At 38.1% G+C, this 20,786-nt stretch overlaps 1 protein-coding gene across 30 annotated transcripts in view; it reads left to right on the top strand.

The window, feature by feature from the left end:
- Nucleotides 1-20,786, top strand: part of LOC102078051 (serine-rich adhesin for platelets) — a 33,460-nt gene that overhangs the window by 8,816 nt on the left and 3,858 nt on the right. For 13 of the 30 annotated variants that reach the window (XM_025898924.1, XM_025898922.1, XM_025898920.1 and 10 more), the window contains 8 exons: nucleotides 1,608-1,664; nucleotides 1,777-1,851; nucleotides 3,504-3,560; nucleotides 3,673-3,747; nucleotides 6,143-6,196; nucleotides 6,309-6,383; nucleotides 8,036-8,092; nucleotides 8,205-8,279. In XM_025898924.1, coding sequence (XP_025754709.1) covers nucleotides 1,608-1,664; nucleotides 1,777-1,851; nucleotides 3,504-3,560; nucleotides 3,673-3,747; nucleotides 6,143-6,196; nucleotides 6,309-6,383; nucleotides 8,036-8,092; nucleotides 8,205-8,279 — 525 coding nt within the window. Of the gene's footprint in view, nucleotides 1-1,607; nucleotides 1,665-1,776; nucleotides 1,852-3,503; nucleotides 3,561-3,672; nucleotides 3,748-6,142; nucleotides 6,197-6,308; nucleotides 6,384-8,035; nucleotides 8,093-8,204; nucleotides 8,280-8,425; nucleotides 8,483-10,560; nucleotides 10,636-11,190; nucleotides 11,383-11,656; nucleotides 13,770-20,786 lie in introns of those variants that run through there. The other 17 variants (XM_025898911.1, XM_025898915.1, XM_025898917.1 and 14 more) reach the window with 13 other exon arrangements.

The raw sequence follows: 20,786 nt of genomic DNA, 5'->3' as shown, positions 1-20,786 counted from the left end.
ACATTCTCGCCTGAAAATATGTTAAACGTTTATTTTGTGACCCAGAAAGAGTAATAAGAGTAATCTTTAAAACTAACTAGCTGCCGCCATTGTTGGAAACTGAGCAGGGCCGCGCTATGAATTCTGGGACACAGCTTCTTCTTCTTCTTCGGGGTTTAGCGGCAGCTGGCATCCTTGTACATGCAGTGCTGCCATCTTCTGTTTCAGTCCGTCATTACACTCTTAAATCCTACTACTTCTGCGTCTTTTCGGATCTTACAAAGCTTCAAACGACGCGTCGACTATTAAATTAGTCGTCAGCGATTTTGATAGTCGACGTGATCGTGACTAGTCGACTAATCGTGGCAGCCCTACTGCTAAATGTTCCACAGTCAACTTTTAGTGGTATTACAACAAAGTGTAAATGACTGAGGATGACAGCAACTTAGCCACCAAGTGGTAGGCTATGTAAAATCACAGAGCAGGTTTAGCGGATGTTCATAGTTCAAAGAGGTTGCCAACTTTCTGCAGAGTCAATCACTACAGACTTCAGATTAGTTCAAAGAACAGTGCATACAGAGCTTCATGGGATGGATTTCCATAGACAAGCAGCTAGATCCAAGCTTTACTCCTCTGAGTGTAATGCAAACTGTTAGATGCTGTAAAGTTTGGTGGAGCGGGGGATTATGGTGTGGGGTTTTTTTTCAGGAGTTGGGCTTGGTCCCTTAGTTCTAGTGACATTTAATCTTAATGTTTTAGCAAACCAAGACATTTTGGATCATTTCATTCTCCCTACTTTGTTGGAACAGTTTGGGGAGGGCCCCTTCCTGCTCCAACATGACAGCACACCAGTGCACAAAGAAAAGTCCATAAAGATGTGGGTTAGCCAGTTTGGTGTGGAAGAACTTGACTGGCCCGTACAGAGTTCTGACTTCAACCCAACAGAACACCTTTGGGAACAATTAGAGTGGAGACTGTGAGCTGGGCCTTCTTCTCCAACATCAGCGTCTGACCTCATAAATGTGTTTCCGGAAGAATGCTCAAAAATTCCCATAAACACTCCTAAACATTGCGGCTAAAATGTGCAATATATATATATATATATGTATATATGTATATATATATATATATATGTATATATATATATATATATATATATTGCACACAGACATGAAGGCTCAATTAACATGTCATTCTCTCCATGTCTTGGACAGGTTAACAGGCATTCATTATTTTAGTCAGTAATTGAAATGCTGTGGGCTTACCTTCAGTTGATTTTATGTATTTCTCACTGGTTAGAATTGTTCATAAAAACAGCAGACATCTGTGAAATTATATCTGATTTATGTTCCTGCCACAAAATCCGCTGGTGTTACGTTCACAGTCTGCTTTCAAATGTTAAAAATCTCTACATGAATCACAAACATATGGAAAAGGTAAAGTCTATCAAAGTTCTGCTATGTTGTCATTCACTGGATAGATTTTCAGAAACCCCTTAAATATAGTATATAACTATGGTATATGACTATATGGTAAATTGTTACTAGAGTACAGTTAAGATTTTTACATACATTCATAAGATTTGTCTTTTATTTCTTGTAAATGTGTTATGCCCTTGTACTCAACAGGTTCTTTGTCAAGTAGTGACAATAGCCAAACTGGTGACCCTCCACAAATACAACAAGGTAAATTTCACTTTCTTTGACTTTACACTCCAATGTCACACAGACACATGCATATGGAGCTATGTATGTCTATTATTAAATTTTAATGCTGTTTTACGTGAATGTTTATTAGATATAATTGCCAGTAGTGCAATGATGTCCCCACCCTCTCCTACCTCCACTCCAGACCATCCAAAGAAAAGAAAAGGTAAATTTAGCTCTTCATTGTTAGAATGTAAGGTTGTAGTAGTGACCAGGTGTTATGGTATCCAACTCCAGCCAATATTCAATATTCACTTATTATATGTTAAAAAATCTCAAAAATCTAACTCAGTACACTCTTATACACAATATATTGCCAAAGGTATTCACTCACCCATCCAGATGATTGAATTCAGGTGTTCTAATCACTTCCATGGTCACAGGTGTATAAAATAAAGCACCTAACCATGCAGACTGCTTCTACAGACATTTCTGAAAAAATGTGTCGCTCTCAGGAGCTCTGTGAATTCCAGTATGGTATCGTGAATAGATGCCTGCTGTCTGACAAGTGCAGTCATAAAATTTTCTTGCTGCTAAATGTTCCACAGTCAACTTTTAGTGGTATTACAACAAAGTGTAAATGATTTGCAGAATCCCCTTACATATAGTATATAACTATGGTATATGACTATATGGTAAATTATTACCAGTGACGGGAATAACGGCGTTACTTTTTTCAGTAACGAATAATCTAACTAATTACTATTCCTATCGTTACAACGCCGTTACCGTTACTAACAAGAAAATGCTTTGCGGTCGCTTTAGTACTTTTAAACAGACGGTTGAAGCTGTCTTCAGCTTACCTCACCTTATATCAGTTGCACAGAAGTAGCTGTAAGTAATCTGGGCGCAACAGCTTTATGCAGCTGCGCGGCAATCACTTTCTGGCAGACGATCACTTTTTGGCACAACACCTGGAGCTAAGGGGGCAAAACAATCGCATGAGTGCTGCTGTTTGACTGAGGAAGAATAAAGTAGTCGTGGTAAGCCAATCACATGACCACTTCAAGATTACAAAGCAACAAGGTGATATATACCAGTTTTTAAATTGTGTTGATAGGCCACGTAAAACCAGAGTCATGATAAACAATATATACGCGGCATTTTGTCCTCAATAGTTTCATCACGTTTACTGTCTAAGGACAGCGCTAGCAAGCACTCTCTGCTTATGAGCAAAAAAAAAAACCCCCCACAAAAAACAGCCCGTTGGTGTTGGTGGAAAACTGTACCATGTCAACCAATCAAAAAATGATATGGCAACATGAAATTTGGTTGTTTAGGAAGAGGGGGAAGTTTCAGGAGTGACGGCGAGAGAGAGAGAGAGAGAAAGACAGCAGAAAAATGTTTGTGGTTGTTACAGTAAAAAATATCACTTTTTCTACTCGGATTTTATGTTTTTTGTCTGGTTTTAGATCAATTTTGTTAATACAGTATGTCAAAATGAAAACATAACTGTAAATTCAGACATTTGAGGTTGTGCTGAAAAGAATGATACCAAACAAGGCAAAGTACATAGTTTTAAAGGTAAAATGTAGAGGTCAAATCAAAAGTAGTCAAAATGGACCACAGAGGGTTAAACGTTTTTTTAAAGTAACGCAATAGTTACTTTTCAAGTAATTAATTACTTTTAGAATATTGTAACTCAGTTACTAACTCAGCTACTTTTTTGAAGAAGTAACTAGTAACTATAATTAATTACTTTTTCAGAGTAACGTGCCCAACAATGATTATTACTAGAGTACAGTTAAGATGTTTACATACATTCATAAGATTTGTTTTTTATTTCTTGTAAATGTGTTTCGCCCTTGTACTCAACAGGTTCTTTGTCAAGTAGTGACAATAGCCAAACTAGTGACCCTCCACAAATACAGCAAGGTAAATTTCACTTTCTTTGACTTTACACTCCAATGTCACACAGACACATGCATATGGAGCTATGTATGGCTATTATTAAATTTTAATGCTGTTTTACGTGAATGTTTATTAGATATAACTGCCAGTAGTGCAATGATGTCCCCACCCTCTCCTACCTCCACTCCAGACCATCCAAAGAAAAGATCAGGTAAATTTAGCTCTTCATTGTTAGAATGTAAGGTTGTATTAGTGACCAGGTCACAGGTGTATAAAATCAAGCACCTAGCCATGCAGACTGCTTCGACAGACATTTCTGAAAAAATGTGTCGCTCTCAGGAGCTCTGTGAATTCCAGCATGGTATCGTGAATAGATGCCTGCTGTCTGACAAGTGCAGTCGTAAAATTTTCTCGCTGCTAAATAGGGCTGCCACAAACGATTACTTTGATAGTCGACTAGTCACCAATTATTTTTGCGATTAGTCGACTAATCAGATCATGCATCCATTGGACGTACAACCTACAGCTTATTGCATCAGCATGCATCTGCTCTTATATAACTATCATTAGCTTACAGCTTTATGTGTTTAAGGTATGTGCTAACTAAAAATAAAGACAAGATGATAGTTTATTAAATTTTAATGAAATTTACAGATTGTTTCGGTGGAGTTTAATAAACGCAGCCGTCTGTTCCTTGCTATCTAAAATATAACAGGACACCGAAGTATATTCTCGACCATCTCACACTTCTGATAATCAGCTGTCTGCTTGACGTTTATTCAGCTGTGTAAAAACTATAACTTTAATCTCAGCCAAACCGATTTAATCAGGAACAAATAAAATACTGAAAAAAGCCAAACAATAACATTTTTTAAGTTATCTAAGTGACTTATATATCATGTTTAACCTGAGTAGCAAAAGACGGCGGTGGGTTTGAAAACGATTTGCCAGGAGTCCGGTGTTCTCACCGGCTCTCGTGAGCCTAGAACCCCGGCTAGCTATCGAGCTGGTGGGTAACAGATGTCTCTAAAAAAGTCGGGGTGCTTTTGAAAATATGTGATGTCTTGATAAACTGAGCAGATATTTGAGGTTTACACAGCTACATTCTCGCCTGAAAATATGTTAAACGTTTATTTTGTGACCCAGAAAGAGTAGTAAGAGTAATCTTTAAAACTAACTAGCTGCCGCCATTGTTGGAAACTGAGCAGGGCCGCGCTATGAATTCTGGGACACAGCTTCTTCTTCTTCTTCGGGGTTTAGCGGCAGCTGGCATCCTTGTACATGCAGTGCTGCCATCTTCTGTTTCAGTCCGTCATTACACTCTTAAATCCTACTACTTATTCCTGCGTCTTTTGGGATCTTACAAAGCTTCAAACGACGCGTCGACTATTAAATTAGTCGTCAGCGATTTTGATAGTCAACGTGATCGTGACTAGTCGACTAATCGTGGCAGCCCTACTGCTAAATGTTCCACAGTCAACTTTTAGTGGTATTACAACAAAGTGTAAATGACTGAGGATGACAGCAACTTAGCCACCAAGTGGTAGGCTATGTAAAATCACAGAGCAGGTTTAGCGGATGTTCATAGTTCAAAGAGGTTGCCAACTTTCTGCAGAGTCAATCACTACAGACTTCAGATTAGTTCAAAGAACAGTGCATACAGAGCTTCATGGGATGGATTTCCATAGACAAGCAGCTAGATCCAAGCTTTACTCCTCTGAGTGTAATGCAAACTGTTAGATGCTGTAAAGTTTGGTGGAGCGGGGGATTATGGTGTGGGGTTTTTTTTCAGGAGTTGGGCTTGGTCCCTTAGTTCTAGTGACATTTAATCTTAATGTTTTAGCAAACCAAGACATTTTGGATCATTTCATTCTCCCTACTTTGTTGGAACAGTTTGGGGAGGGCCCCTTCCTGCTCCAACATGACAGCACACCAGTGCACAAAGAAAAGTCCATAAAGATGTGGGTTAGCCAGTTTGGTGTGGAAGAACTTGACTGGCCCGTACAGAGTTCTGACTTCAACCCAACAGAACACCTTTGGGAACAATTAGAGTGGAGACTGTGAGCTGGGCCTTCTTCTCCAACATCAGCGTCTGACCTCATAAATGTGTTTCCGGAAGAATGCTCAAAACATATATTGCACACAGACATGAAGGCTCAATTAACATGTCATTCTCTCCATGTCTTGGACAGGTTAACAGGCATTCATTATTTTAGTCAGTAATTGAAATGCTGTGGGCTTACCTTCAGTTGATTTTATGTATTTCTCACTGGTTAGAATTGTTCATAAAAACAGCAGACATCTGTGAAATTATATCTGATTTATGTTCCTGCCACAAAATCCGCTGGTGTTATGTTCACAGTCTGCTTTCAAATGTTAAAAATCTGTACATGAATCACAAACATATGGAAAAGGTAAAGTCTATCAAAGTTCTGCTATGTTGTCATTCACTGGATAGATTTTCAGAAACCCCTTAAATATAGTATATAACTATGGTATATGACTATATGGTAAATTGTTACTAGAGTACAGTTAAGATTTTTACATACATTCATAAGATTTGTCTTTTATTTCTTGTAAATGTGTTATGCCCTTGTACTCAACAGGTTCTTTGTCAAGTAGTGACAATAGCCAAACTGGTGACCCTCCACAAATACAAGGTAAATTTCACTTTCTTTGACTTTACACTCCAATGTCACACAGACACATGCATATGGAGCTATGTATGTCTATTATTAAATTTTAATGCTGTTTTACGTGAATGTTTATTAGATATAATTGCCAGTAGTGCAATGATGTCCCCACCCTCTCCTACCTCCACTCCAGACCATCCAAAGAAAAGAAAAGGTAAATTTAGCTCTTCATTGTTAGAATGTAAGGTTGTAGTAGTGACCAGGTGTTATGGTATCCAACTCCAGCCAATATTCAATATTCACTTATTATATGTTAAAAAATCTCAAAAATCTAACTCAGTACACTCTTATACACAATATATTGCCAAAGGTATTCACTCACCCATCCAGATGATTGAATTCAGGTGTTCTAATCACTTCCATGGTCACAGGTGTATAAAATAAAGCACCTAGCCATGCAGACTGCTTCTACAGACATTTCTGAAAAAATGTGTCGCTCTCAGGAGCTCTGTGAATTCCAGTATGGTATCGTGAATAGATGCCTGCTGTCTGACAAGTGCAGTCATAAAATTTTCTTGCTGCTAAATGTTCCAGAGTCAACTTTTAGTGGTATTACAACAAAGTGTAAATGATTTGCAGAATCCCCTTACATATAGTATATAACTATGGTATATGACTATATGGTAAATTATTACCAGTGACAGGAATAACGGCGTTACTTTTTTCAGTAACGAGTAATCTAACTAATTACTATTCCTATCGTTACAACGCCGTTACCGTTACTAACAAGAAAATGCTTTGCGGTCGCTTTAGTACTTTTAAACAGACGGTTGAAGCTGTCTTCAGCTTACCTCACCTTATATCAGTTGCACAGAAGTAGCTGTAAGTAATCTGGGCGCAACAGCTTTATGCAGCTGCGCGGCAATCACTTTCTGGCAGACGATCACTTTTTGGCACAACACCTGGAGCTAAGGGGGCAAAACAATCGCATGAGTGCTGCTGTTTGACTGAGGAAGAATAAAGTAGTCGTGGTAAGCCAATCACATGACCACTTCAAGATTACAAAGCAACAAGGTGATATATACCAGTTTTTAAATTGTGTTGATAGGCCACGTAAAACCAGAGTCATGATAAACAATATATACGCGGCATTTTGTCCTCAATAGTTTCATCACATTTACTGTCTAAGGACAGCGCTAGCAAGCACTCTCTGCTTATGAGCAAAAAAAAAAACCCCCCACAAAAAACAGCCCGTTGGTGTTGGTGGAAAACTGTACCATGTCAACCAATCAAAAAATGATATGGCAACATGAAATTTGGTTGTTTAGGAAGAGGGGGAAGTTTCAGGAGTGACGGCGAGAGAGAGAGAGAGAGAAAGACAGCAGAAAAATGTTTGTGGTTGTTACAGTAAAAAATATCACTTTTTCTACTCGGATTTTATGTTTTTTGTCTGGTTTTAGATCAATTTTGTTAATACAGTATGTCAAAATGAAAACATAACTGTAAATTCAGACATTTGAGGTTGTGCTGAAAAGAATGATACCAAACAAGGCAAAGTACATAGTTTTAAAGGTAAAATGTAGAGGTCAAATCAAAAGTAGTCAAAATGGACCACAGAGGGTTAAACGTTTTTTTAAAGTAACGCAATAGTTACTTTTCAAGTAATTAATTACTTTTAGAATATTGTAACTCAGTTACTAACTCAGCTACTTTTTTGAAGAAGTAACTAGTAACTATAATTAATTACTTTTTCAGAGTAACGTGCCCAACAATGATTATTACTAGAGTACAGTTAAGAGTTTTAGATATATTCATAAGATTTGTTTTTTATTTCTTGTAAATGTGTTATGCTCTTGTACTCAACAGGTTCTTTGTCAAGTAGTGACAATAGCCAAACTGGTGAGCCTCCACAAATACAACAAGGTAAATTTCACTTTCTTTGACTTTACACTCCAATGTCACACAGACACATGCATATGGAGCTATGTATGGCTATTATTAAATTTTAATGCTGTTTTATGTGAATGTTTATTAGATACAAGTACCAGTAGTGCAATGATGTCCCCACCCTCTCCTACCTCCACTCCAGACCATCCAGAGAAAAGATCAGGTAAATTTAGTTCTTCACTGTTAGAATGTAAGGTTGTATTACTGACCAGGTGTTAAGGTATCCAACTCCAGGAAATATTCAATATGTAAAGTTTGAAACTTTTTTAAAATCTTTTTGTAAATGTGTTATGCCATTGTACCCAACAGGTTCTTTCTCAAGTAGCCACAATAGCCAAACTGGTGACCCTCCACAAATACAACAAGGTAAATCTCACCTTCTTTTACTTTACATTTCAGTGACACACAGACACATGCATATGGAGCTATGTATGTCTATTATTAAATTTTAATGCTGTTTTATGTGAATGTTTATTAGAAACATTAGATACATTAAGTATAGGTGTCAGAAACATCTGGACTACTGTTTATGCCGCAAACTAACAAGAAAAAATCTACAGAACCACAAATTGAATTATAATGAACTGAATTTGTATAATCAGCCTAATATTAACGTGTCTTTAGTTCATGAGTACGGATTCAAAGCTTTAACAGAGGGTAGCACACTTCAACTTAACATAAGTGTAAGGATTTTAGTTGTGTTTACTCTTGTATGTGAATTCACAGCTTATGTGGTTTAGCTTCCTGCTAACTTCTAACTCAATTTAATAAATAAATTTAATAAATTCTGTTTTCATGGATGCCTGCATGTTAAACTTAGTTGTTACACCTGGTAAAGCAGCAACACTGATCATTTTATTAAAGATGAAAAGATTTAGACAGTTTTTAACTCTCAGGGATGCCAAGGTGTTTGTTTGACTTTAAGACCTGAAGCTGACAGAGTTTTGGACCCAGATTACTCCTGACTACAGTAGCCGTAATTTTCCGACAATCCATTAAGCAGTGCAGGTTCGTAGCTCACCAAAGTCATACTAAAACATTTTTTGACAGCTTTTTGAGCGCCGTGTACCATATAAAATCGGTTCGAGTTTAGTAAGCACAACCAGAATTCATACATAAAGTGCACTGGATTATAAGGCGCATTGTCGATTTTTGAGAAAATTAAAGAATTTCAAGTGCGCCCTATGGTGCGGAAAATACGGTATTTAGGCTATATTTGCATAAGCCATGGCTGGGACAGAATACTGGACCATGGCTCAGTCTTGGTTGCTTTTAAAACATTTATTTTTACATTAATCCACAGAATAGAAATAACAGAGATATGAAGTCTCAGTTAACATGCCATTGTAGAAGGAGTGAAAGAAGCCATCTATGTCCACTGTGAACGATCATTTTTAAACAGAGGCGGTGGATTACGACACCAACTGTCTGCCATCTATGATCCAGTTTTGAGATCCCTTCGCAGACGCCTTAATTCCCACTCACATCCTGGGCATTTTGATCTCAGGAAATCACATGATAGGGTAGGGCGAGGTTTCCTAATGAGCTCACCCGAAACTTGGCTGATTGTGACCTACACTCGTTTTCACACCTTGACTTGTGTGATTAGGTAGAGGATCATTAGGGGGTCCATGTCCCTCTTGGGAGACACTCCCATAGGGCTTAAATCTGGGACTTTCCACCATTTGACCTTAGAAGTGAAGAAACTTCTCAGATGAGAGGTGAAACATCTTCAAGCAACGTAAAGAAGTCCAGACGCTTTTCTTGCCACGATGACCTGGATGACTGAGGACCTTCACAGACACTTAACATGCCATTCTGCCTATGGCATGGACAAATTAAAAGGGATAACAAACCTTTTTGTCAATAATTAAAATGCTGTTGAATGTCATTCATAAAATAAATACATTATTAGTTTTTAAAATTTGTGGTCTCTCATGACATTTCACCTTAAAGAAATGATTGCATGCTTAAATCCAGAAAACAGTCGAGAAGTTTAATCTAATTTTGTTCCCACCAGAAAATCAGCTGCTGTTAAGTTAGCGAGGTTCTTCAAACACATGAGTCAGAAACACATGAAACGGGTAAAGCAGAGAATTGTTACTGTCTAGTCAAAATTCTGATATATTGCCACTTAGAGGATAGATTTTGTCTTCACCTTCAGTCATTTCACCGTGCTTTCCACAAATATCTACAAACTGCCCCATATTTATTTTCTGTTGATATGATTTGTACATATATTTATGGAGTAAATGTATTATAGCACTGTATGTAACAGGTTATTTGTCAAACTCTTTAGTTGCCTCCGGTCCAGTGAAGTTCCTTAGTAGCCAAACTAGTAACCCCCCATAAAAAAAATCGAACTAATCTAACTCTTTAAACTTTACGCTCAAATGACATACATGTTTTTCTAATTCTTTACTGCTGTTTTATGTGACTGTCAGATTGCAGTAGCAGGAGCCGGAGTCTTTCTATGCGCTCTATTATTTCCACTCATGTCCAGCCACAGAAAAGACAAGGTAAATTTACCTCTGCACTCCTTTATTATAAGGCTGTGTCACTTGGTGTTAAGGTTTACAACTCTAGTTGGAATAGAATTCAATATTCACTTATTATGTGTTGAAAAAAATCTAAAATCTAACTCTAGATTACTGTAGGGTAGAATCTTTATGTTTTGCTTCTCCTCTATAAATGAATGCTTTTAAAACTCAAAGAATTGTATTGAAAAATAAATCCTTAAAATTAGCCATGAACCACTTAATTTTAGTTGCATATTGTAAAATGTATATTTTCCCGAGTGCATATAGTGTTTTCTAGCATTTTATAACATATTTATTTTACATTAGGGTGACCCAAAATGCTTAAAAATATGAATCTGTTAAATTGAAGAATCTATATAAAAAGACTCAGAAAGGTGTCTTATTCACTCCAGTAATTTTCAAAAAGAGTTTGGGGGGGTTGTTTTATGCTATTTTAATAAATTCTTTCCACTCTTTGCTCTTTTTTCACGGTATTTCAGATAGTCTAATTTCATTCTACTATGTTGTTATCTTGTTCAATTATTTTAACCACAGTGACGTACAAGATGGTCGTCAGCGGAATAACCTTTGATGCCGATAAGCAGCTACTGCACAGAGTAATGACTTCAAGCGGGGATAGAATTTTGAAGTTGCTCAGTCAGGAGGATGGTGACGTCATCATCGTCTTCTGTCCTGTTGTTTCACGTATGGGGACAGATGTTGAGGCAGCCATGGCCCAAGTCACAGGTAAGAAAAAGAATTTAATTGGTCATCCATGTTTCAGAGAAAAATGCTCAGTCAAGCTTTTAATGATTTACATTTTGGGGGTTGAGAATATGAACTTAAAGTACCTAATGATGATTTTAAAGTCAAACTGATAAATCCACATGAATGACGGCTAATATTTATGTGGTTAAAGAAAATATGAGGCTTTATGATCCTTAATCTTATGATGTTTGTGACAAGACCACATTATTAGTTATACTTAATCAGCTGGGTTTTTTTGTTTTCTGTACTGCAGGTGATAAACCTGTCATACTGGTTGTGATGCATCACACATATGGAGCCAGATCTGTACCCTCAGTGAAAACATGGAAGGATTCTTGTAAGGTCGTTTTGTGTGTTCATGTTTTCTACCATGAGAAGGTCCCTGGATTGCTGCCATGTCAGGAAAATAATGATGCCATCTTTAAGATACGAACAGAATTACTGAAATATGGTGTTGACATAACTGAAAGTACAAGTGGAGATACTCAGAATCGGTTTATTCCTAAGTTTTTTTCAAAATATATTAAGTAAACAATGAAAGCATAATCCTGCAAATACAAGTAAAAGAAACTATAATAGCTTGTGTCAGCTTCAGCTTTAAGTGGAAGAAACAGTACAAAACAAGTACAGTTTATCTTGATTTGTCTCCATCTGTACTGTCTGTGTGTTTATCATCAGTTCAAGTCTAAAAGAGTTATTATCATGTGAAAACAGGACATGACATATTAGTTTTTGTGTGGTTGTACACCAGTCAGGACTTTATCTAATACAACTGAAAAAACAAAAAACACAAATGCGCATTTTATGGTGCGTGGGAATCATTTATATTTAAAAAAAAAAAAAGTCTGGTGATTAGTATTTTTAGTATTTCAGTGGCTATGTACATGTTCATGTCTTTCCCACAGTTCAGAAGAGCAAAAAAAGTCAGGGTTTAAGTTAAGATAAGATAAGATAAGATAAGATAACCTTTATTAGTCACACACGTGGGAAATTTGTTTAAAATGTTTGTTTAAAATTTTAAATGCTGATATACTGTCTGAATACAACTTTATTGTGCTACTGTTTTATCTTATTTTTATTTTTATTGGGGAGTCCTTAACACGTCAAAACACCAGTGTAATGATAATGCACTACAGGTGGTTTTAAGGAACATCACTGGTTCAGCTAATATTTCTGTCTTTAGTTTCTATATTCTGTACAAAAACACTTGAAAGTAGATTAACACTGCAGTACAAAGCCCAGCATTCATAAACTATATAGATATAAACATTTTAAAAAGATCATAGATGGAAATGGAAAAGATTTTATAAACAGAAAACCAAATGATACATAAGTGATCATAATATCTGTGCTTTTTTAGTTCTCTGTTTCCCCCCAAAGGCCAATATATATAAAAACAAAGCAGAATGATTTAAATGTTCTCATTAGCTTATTCTTTTATCCAGTGCTTTAAAGTCTCAGTAAAATGCCTACTGTATACAGTGTATTAAGTAGCTTATTAGTAGTTATAGCAAAATGAGCTCTGGCGCTACATATTAAGATTGAAACATTTTTTTTTCGTCTTATGGGTGGTGTAAACTTTATCATTTAAATGAAGATGAACTATCAGAAACTGCACTGTGTTCCAGTGTAATTTATAGAAGGCAGCAGGTGAAAAAGTCTGTGTCCAAGGTGTGAGGGATCTGTAATGATTTTCCCTGCCCATTACAAGTCCTGGATGGAGGGCAGGGGGCGCCGATAATCTTTTCTGCTACCCGTACAGTCCGCTGCAGTCTGCACCTGTCCTGTTTAGTGGCTGCTCCATACCAAACTGTGATGGAATAGCACAGGACAGACTCAATGACTGCAGTGTAGAACTGGATCAGCAGCTCTTGTGGAAGACTGTACTTCCCCAGTTGTCTCAGGAAGTACAATGTCTGCTGTGTCTTTTTGCGGATGGAGGAAATGTTAGTCTCCCACTTCAGGTCCTGGGAGAGATGGTGGTGCCCAGGAACTTGAAGATCTCCACAGTAGACACCGGGCTGTCTGATAATGTGAGAGGGAGCAGTATTGAGGGATGTCTCCTGAAGTCCACTGTCATCTCTGCAGTCTTAAGTGTGTTCACCTCCAGGTTGTGCTGACTGCACCAGTGTACCAGCCGCTCAACTTCCTGTCGATATGCAGACTCATCACCATCCTGAATGAGGCCAATGACGGTGGTGTCATCTGCAAAAATCAGGAGTTGCAGCCGTACAGCCGAGTTCTTGGAGGTGCAGTCATTGGTGTAGAGGGAGAACAATAGTGGATCTCAGAAGCTCACTCACATGTGCTGTACCAGTGTACCAGTTATGTGACATGACAATAAAAGTGCTTTGATTTGATTTGAATTCTACATCATCGTTATGTTTCCCCCCAGAAAAAGCTAAATATATTGCGCAGTACATTTTTAAACAATAAATTGAAAAAGAAGAAGCTACATTTAGCAAAAATGATAACCATTAAATCCCATAGGAAAAATTATGTTCAATTATTTTTAATGTTTGTCCTAAAGTTAAAAAAAACTCAATTTTTTTTTTTTTAAATGTGAATTTTTTGCAATTATTTCATGAATCAGTTTGTCTGGTGGCTCAACAGGTGTGGAAAGGAGTGCTCCAACTGAGCCTGCAGCTGAAGCTACTATTAAACAGCTTAATGAGCGGAGAACAAAAGTCCATGCTGTTCTGTGAGAGGTGCCAAGAACATCCTGTACATATAACAGCTCAGACTTTAAGTACAGTGTTAATATTAAAGGTCCCTCACCTTTAAATACCTGACATCACATTAAAACAAAGGAAATCATTTCTTGGTTTTGTCGCTCTTCCTTTTCAAATTAACACCCTCTAGTGTTCTTTTGGAGTCCACAATTTACTGTGCAAGCATGCACTGAGATGTATTGCAGTGTATGCACTTTGTGTAGGTTGCACTGTGGCAAAGAAGAACTGTGCACTGCTGCACCCTGCTGGTGTTTTAAGTGTTTGTGTTAACTGTTACAACGACTTTGGGAGTTTTAAAGATGAGACACATCACGTGACATGGTGTTGGTACTGTGCCAAAATGTGAAATGGAAATGTGTATATATATATATATATATATTTTGCCCTAATGACTTTGAATATTTAGGAACCAGAATTTTCTTTGGCAGTCATTGTGGACGAGGCTGCTCATGCACTCCAATAACCAATGGTTGCTCAAAGCGCCTCTCACGTCATAGCTTGACCAAGCAGTTCAGTGAGTCTAGTTTCACTTTCCTTTGAGAAAAGTCCAACCTCCGTATTCTCTGATTTTTTCTTCTTTTCTACGGTTGAAATCATGGATGTTTTGCTTGAGGAAATAAGAAGCATCGATGAAGCAGCAGCTTCTGTACTGGAACGTAAGTGGCAGTATTTTGAGAATATTTAGGCTACGTCCACACCTACACGGGTATTTTTGAAAACGCAGATTTTTCTATGCCTTTGCACCTTTCCTCCACACGTCACTGAAAACGGAGATTTAAAAAAAAAGAAAAAAACTGCCACGGTGGAGATTTTCGAAAAATCAGTTTTTGCGTTTACGTGTGGACGAGGAAAACGGAGGTAACGCAGCGTCAAAGGTATGCGCCACGTTATTAGCTGTGTCCAAAGTCTTAGGCTGCTTCCTTTTTTCTTCTTCTTTTTTTTTCTCCATCTTTGTTTCAAGAGGAACAGTAACAAATATAATGTACCTCAAAATTATAATACAATGGAACAGTGTGTCAAATTAAATAGCTAAGATACATATCAAAATTAAAAGGGGAAAGAAGAAAAGGAATAAAAAATAAAAGAAAAAAGCGAGAGATACAGTGACATTGAATAATTAAACAAGGACATATTACAAATATTTACAGTTTTTAAAGCTTTTTTGTTGTGAGAGGAGTAAATTGTATTCACATAGAGTTCAGTTTCTTTCCTAAAAGTGAGAAAGTGTGGTTTCTTGCTTGAGAACTTACATTTATGGATATGGTATTTGGCGAGGAGTAAAATCAGATTAATGAGGTAAAAAGCATTCGAGTCTTTCCTACTAAAGTCAGTGTAACCAAATAACACATTTTGGTAAAAAAGCACAAAATTTGATAAGATGTTCTTAGAGATGAAACTAGCGATATCTTTCCACAAAATCTGCATAAAGGTACAAGACCAGAATAGATGCGAGCAGGTGTCTGGGGCGGTCTTACAGAAGGAGCAAAGAGTATCTATATCCCGCTTATATTTTTGAAGGAAGCATTTAACAGGGTAGAATCTATGAATTAGCGTAAATGAAATTTCCTTCACTTTGTTATTAAGGAGGAATTTTTGTGGCAAAGACCAAACTTTTTTCCAGTCAGTGTCCTTGACAAAATTAGACCAGAAAGAAATGGAAGGAGGAATAGAGACAAGTGACTCTTGAAAAAAAGACCTAACCTTGGCATTCACACCTTTACAAGAGGAGAAACAAATCTGACCTAAAGGAGTGTCTCTCAGGGCAGAGCGGGACATGAACAGGAGTGGGGAGGTGGTATTTCTAAACAACGTGGACAGACCAAAGGGTATGGCATCAAAAACAATATAAAACTCCCTTGGGGATACCGGGATGTTATATCTGGATAGGAACTCTGAGTAATTGTATAATAAGCCATAGTTGACTTCCCAGAAGAATACCATTATTAAACCAGTTTTCAAAGAATAGTGCCTTATTCTTGTAAATAATGTTACAGTTGTTCCAAATATAATATCTTTGTGGAGAAAAGTTATGTTTATAGATCAAGGACCATGCCAAAAGAGCTTGTTGGTGAAAGTTTGAGAGTTTAATTTGGATTTTCTGAATATTGTAGTTGCAGAGAAGAATAAAGTCCAAGCCACCCAAATGTGAAAAGATATGATGAGAAATGAAGTTCCACATAGAGTTAGGGTTTTTGAGATGCTTTTTTATCCAATTTATTTTGAAAGTATAATTTAGGGAGCTGAGATCTATAAAATTTAAGCCACCATTGTTATAATTGTTCATTACTGCGGAATTGCGAATGTAGCGAATTTTGTTTTTACACAGAAAATTAAATAATATTTTATCAACAGATTTGCATGTAGAGTTAGTGACACGTAAAGATTGAGCAGCATAGGTCAGACGAGACAAACCCTCGGCCTTGGTGAGCGGCGTTCTACCCTTTAGGGACAAATCTCTTTGCAAATTTTGAGTTTTATTGATGATAGGGTTAAAGTTTAGAGCGTTCCTAGAATTCACATCCTTGGTAATAACGATTCCCAAATATGTTACACAACTTTTCACTGGAATACTGGAAACATGGGACACAGTACACTTGTTCACTGGTAGCAGTTCACACTTATTGAGGTTAAGGAAGAGGCCCGATGCTCTGGAGAAAGACTCAAGGGTGCTGATTGCAACTGAACCCTGAGAAACATCTTTAAGGAAGAGCACTGTGTCATCTGCCAGCTGACTGATAAAAATCTCTCTTCCTGCCATGTTAATACCTTTGTCTGGACTTGCTTTGATCTGTAGATTTAAGCACTGTGCTGCTAACACAAAGAGAAAAGTAGACAAGGGGCACCCTTGGCGGACCCCATGTTTAAGAGAAAATCTGGGGAAAGTACCATAAGGAAGTTTAATGGAACTATTACCATTAGTATAAAGGGTCTAACACATTTACTAAAAAAGGTACCAAAGCCAAATTTATCTAGAGTAGATAAAATAAACTCGTGTTCCAGAGAGTCAAACGCTTTGTAGAAGTCCAAAAAAAGCAAGAGGCTTTCATCTTTAACAAGCTCAGAGTAGTCTAAGATCTTATATTAGTCTTATATTATTAGAGATATGTCGATTTGGCATAAACCCTGACTGGCATTTATCAATAACAGGGTCTAGTACTAATTTCAGTCTTTTGGCTAGTAAGAGTGCTAAGATTTTATAATCATTATTTATTAAAGATATTGGTCGCCAGTTGTCAAGTAAGAGTGGGTCTTTTCTGGGTTTAGGGATAAGCGTAATCAAACTTTGGCATAATGTCGGGGGGAGTGAGCCTTTATTTACACTTTCCATGTAAACTTCTTTTAGGAAGGGGTTTAAGATATCGGAAAATGTTTTATAAAATTCTGTCGTTAAACCATCAGGACCTGGGGAGTTATTACATTTTAGCTGACTGAAACTTCTTTCAAAGAGACTGGTCTGTCACAGAAATCACTGTTCTCTTTGGACAGCTGGTTAACATTAGGGATGGAGTCAAAGAACTGAGAAGCCAACTTCTGACAATATTTGGAAGTGTAGAGGTTACTGTAAAACTTCGCACAGAAGTTGGCTATTTTCTTTGGCTCATCAGTGATTGAACGCCTCCTCCTTAGGCTGCATCCTCCTGAGGACCCGGCCTTCGCGGTCTACGTGGGCCGGGTCCTCAGAAGGTCTGGTAGGCCGGAAGTAGACGGCTGTGAAATGGGACAGTCTAGCCTTCAGATTTGCGTCACCGCTGTCTCGGTGGAGTTTACTAGACTCGGCCGTCTGCTCCTTGCTATCTAAAATATAACAGGACACTGGTGTAAATTCTAGACCATCTCATACTTCTGTTTAATCAGATTTCTATTTGATGTTTATTCAGCTGTGTGAAAACCAAGGAGGAACCCACCCGAGGGATTAATAAAGTTTCATTTTACAGTGGCTTGCAAAAGTATTTTGTCACATTACAGCCACAAACATGAATCAATTTTATTGGAATTCCACGTGAAAGACCAATACAAAGTGGTGTACACGTGAGAAGTGGAACGAAAATCATACATGATTCCAAACATTTTTTACAAATAAATAACTGCAAAGTGGGGTGTGCATAATTATTCAGCCCCCTTTGGTCTGAGTGCAGTCAGTTGCCCATAGACATTGCCTGATGAGTGCTAATGACTAAACAGAGTGCACCTGTGTGTAATCTAATGTCAGTACAAATACAGCTGCTCTGTGACGGCCTCAGAGGTTGTCTAAGAGAATATTGGGAGCAACAACACCATGAAGTCCAAAGAACACACCAGACAGGTCAGGGATAAAGTTATTGAGAAATTTAAAGCAGGCTTAGGCTACAAAAAGATTTCCCAAGCCTTGAACATCCCACGGAGCACTGTTCAAGCGATCATTCAGAAATGGAAGGAGTATGGCACAACTGTAAACCTACCAAGACAAGGCCGTCCACCTAAACTCACAGGCCGAACAAGGAGAGCGCTGATCAGAAATGCAGCCAAGAGGCCCATGGTGACTCTGGACGAGCTGCAGAGATCTACAGCTCAGGTGGGGGAATCTGTCCATAGGACAACTATTAGTCGTGCACTGCACAAAGTTGGCCTTTATGGAAGAGTGGCAAGAAGAAAGCCATTGTTAACAGAAAACCATAAGAAGTCCCGTTTGCAGTTTGCCACAAGCCATGTGGGGGACACAGCAAACATGTGGACGAAGGTGCTCTGGTCAGATGAGACCAAAATGGAACCTTTTGGCCAAAATGCAAAACGCTATGTGTGGTGGAAAACTAACACTGCACATCACTCTGAACACACCATCCCCACTGTCAAATATGGTGGTGGCAGCATCATGCTCTGGGGGTGCTTCTCTTCGGCAGGGACAGGGAAGCTGGTCAGAGTTGATGGGAAGATGGATGGAGCCAAATACAGGGCAATCTTGGAAGAAAACCTCTTGGAGTCTGCAAAAGACTTGAGACTGGGGCGGAGGTTCACCTTCCAGCAGGACAACGACCCTAAACATAAAGCCAGGGCAACAATGGAATGGTTTAAAACAAAACATATCCATGCGTTAGAATGGCCCAGTCAAAGTCCAGATCTAAATCCAATCGAGAATCTGTGGCAAGATCTGAAAACTGCTGTTCACAAACGCTGTCCATCTAATCTGACTGAGCTGGAGCTGTTTTGCAAAGAAGAATGGGCAAGAATTTCAGTCTGTAGATGTGCAAAGCTGGTAGAGACATACCCTAAAAGACTGGCAGCTGGAATTGCAGCAAAAGGTGGTTCTACAAAGTATTGACTCAGGGGACTGAATAATTACGCACACCCCACTTTTCAGTTATTTATTTGTAAAAAATGTTTGGAATCATGTATGATTTTTGTTCCACTTCTCACATGTACACCACTTTGTATTGGTCTTTCACGTGGAATTCCAATAAAATTGATTCATGTTTGTGGCTGTAATGTGACAAAATGTGGAAAAGTTCAAGGGGGCCGAATACTTTTGCAAGCCACTGTATCTAATCTAATCTAATCTAATAACTTTAATCTCAGCCAAACCGATTTACTCATGAACAAATAAAACGCTGAAAAAAGCCAAACAATAACATTTTTAGTTTATATAAGTGACTTATATATTATGTTTAACCTGAGTAGCGAAAGACCGCGGTGATCTGAAAATGATGTGCCGGGAGTTGTGCCGTTCTCGCCGGCTCTAGTGACCCTCGAGCTCCCGGTCAGCTATCCAGCGGGTGGGTAACAGACGTCTATGAAAACGTCAGAGCACTTTTGCAAATATGTGATGTCTTGATAAACCATGCAGATATTTGAAGTTTACACAGCTACATTCTCACCTGAAAATATGTTAAAAGTTTATTTTGTGACCCAGAAAGAGTAATAAGAGTAATATTAAAACTTAGTAGCGGCCGCCATTGTTGAAAACTGGAATTGGCTGGGCCACGCTATGAATTCTGGGATATGGTGGGTCACGAAGGACACACCCGACCCATCCTTCAGATTTGGGGAAAAGGAGGACACATTTGTCGGCTGCATTTGGAGGAGACTACGAATTGGGACAGCCTTCATCGTGTCGCTGTGACGTAATCGGCCTACTAATGCGGCCTCAGGAGGATGCAGCCCATGAATTTGGACACTCCCATTGTTTCGGTGAAATAAATTTCTACGATGGCGGACTTGGACAAAATACTGTTACTGTTAATTTTACTCTCTGCAGTGTTTAAATGCTTACATATACACACACAGTTACTGTCCCTCCACACATAGGACTCAGTTCTGCTTCTATGCGCCATCTTTGTTTACTCTTTCCCTCCCAGGCTTCTAGACTTCTGATTGGCCAACATTTCTAGGAATATATCCACCACCTGTTGCTTTGGCATGTTCCTGGCAGTGTTTTTCTTCGTTTTTGGCGTTTACGTTTTTTTTTTTAAACGAAAACAGAAAATCTCTGTTTTCAAAAATACCCGTGTACGTGTGGACGTAGCCTGATTCTTACTGTCAGAGTAAATAAGATGTAAATATTTATTTACATAGTTACAGTAAGTAGGCTCCGTTGTTGCAACAAATGAGTATTAGGTGTCAGAAACACATGGACTACCGTTTATGCAAGAAAAAACCCAACTGAACCACAAACTGAAT

The sequence above is a fragment of the Oreochromis niloticus genome, linkage group LG15 (genome assembly GCF_001858045.2).
Source record: "Oreochromis niloticus isolate F11D_XX linkage group LG15, O_niloticus_UMD_NMBU, whole genome shotgun sequence".
In the NCBI taxonomy this organism is placed as follows: domain Eukaryota; kingdom Metazoa; phylum Chordata; class Actinopteri; order Cichliformes; family Cichlidae; genus Oreochromis; species Oreochromis niloticus.
Note: the sequence above shows the minus strand (reverse complement) of the source record. Positions and strands in the feature narration are given on the sequence as shown.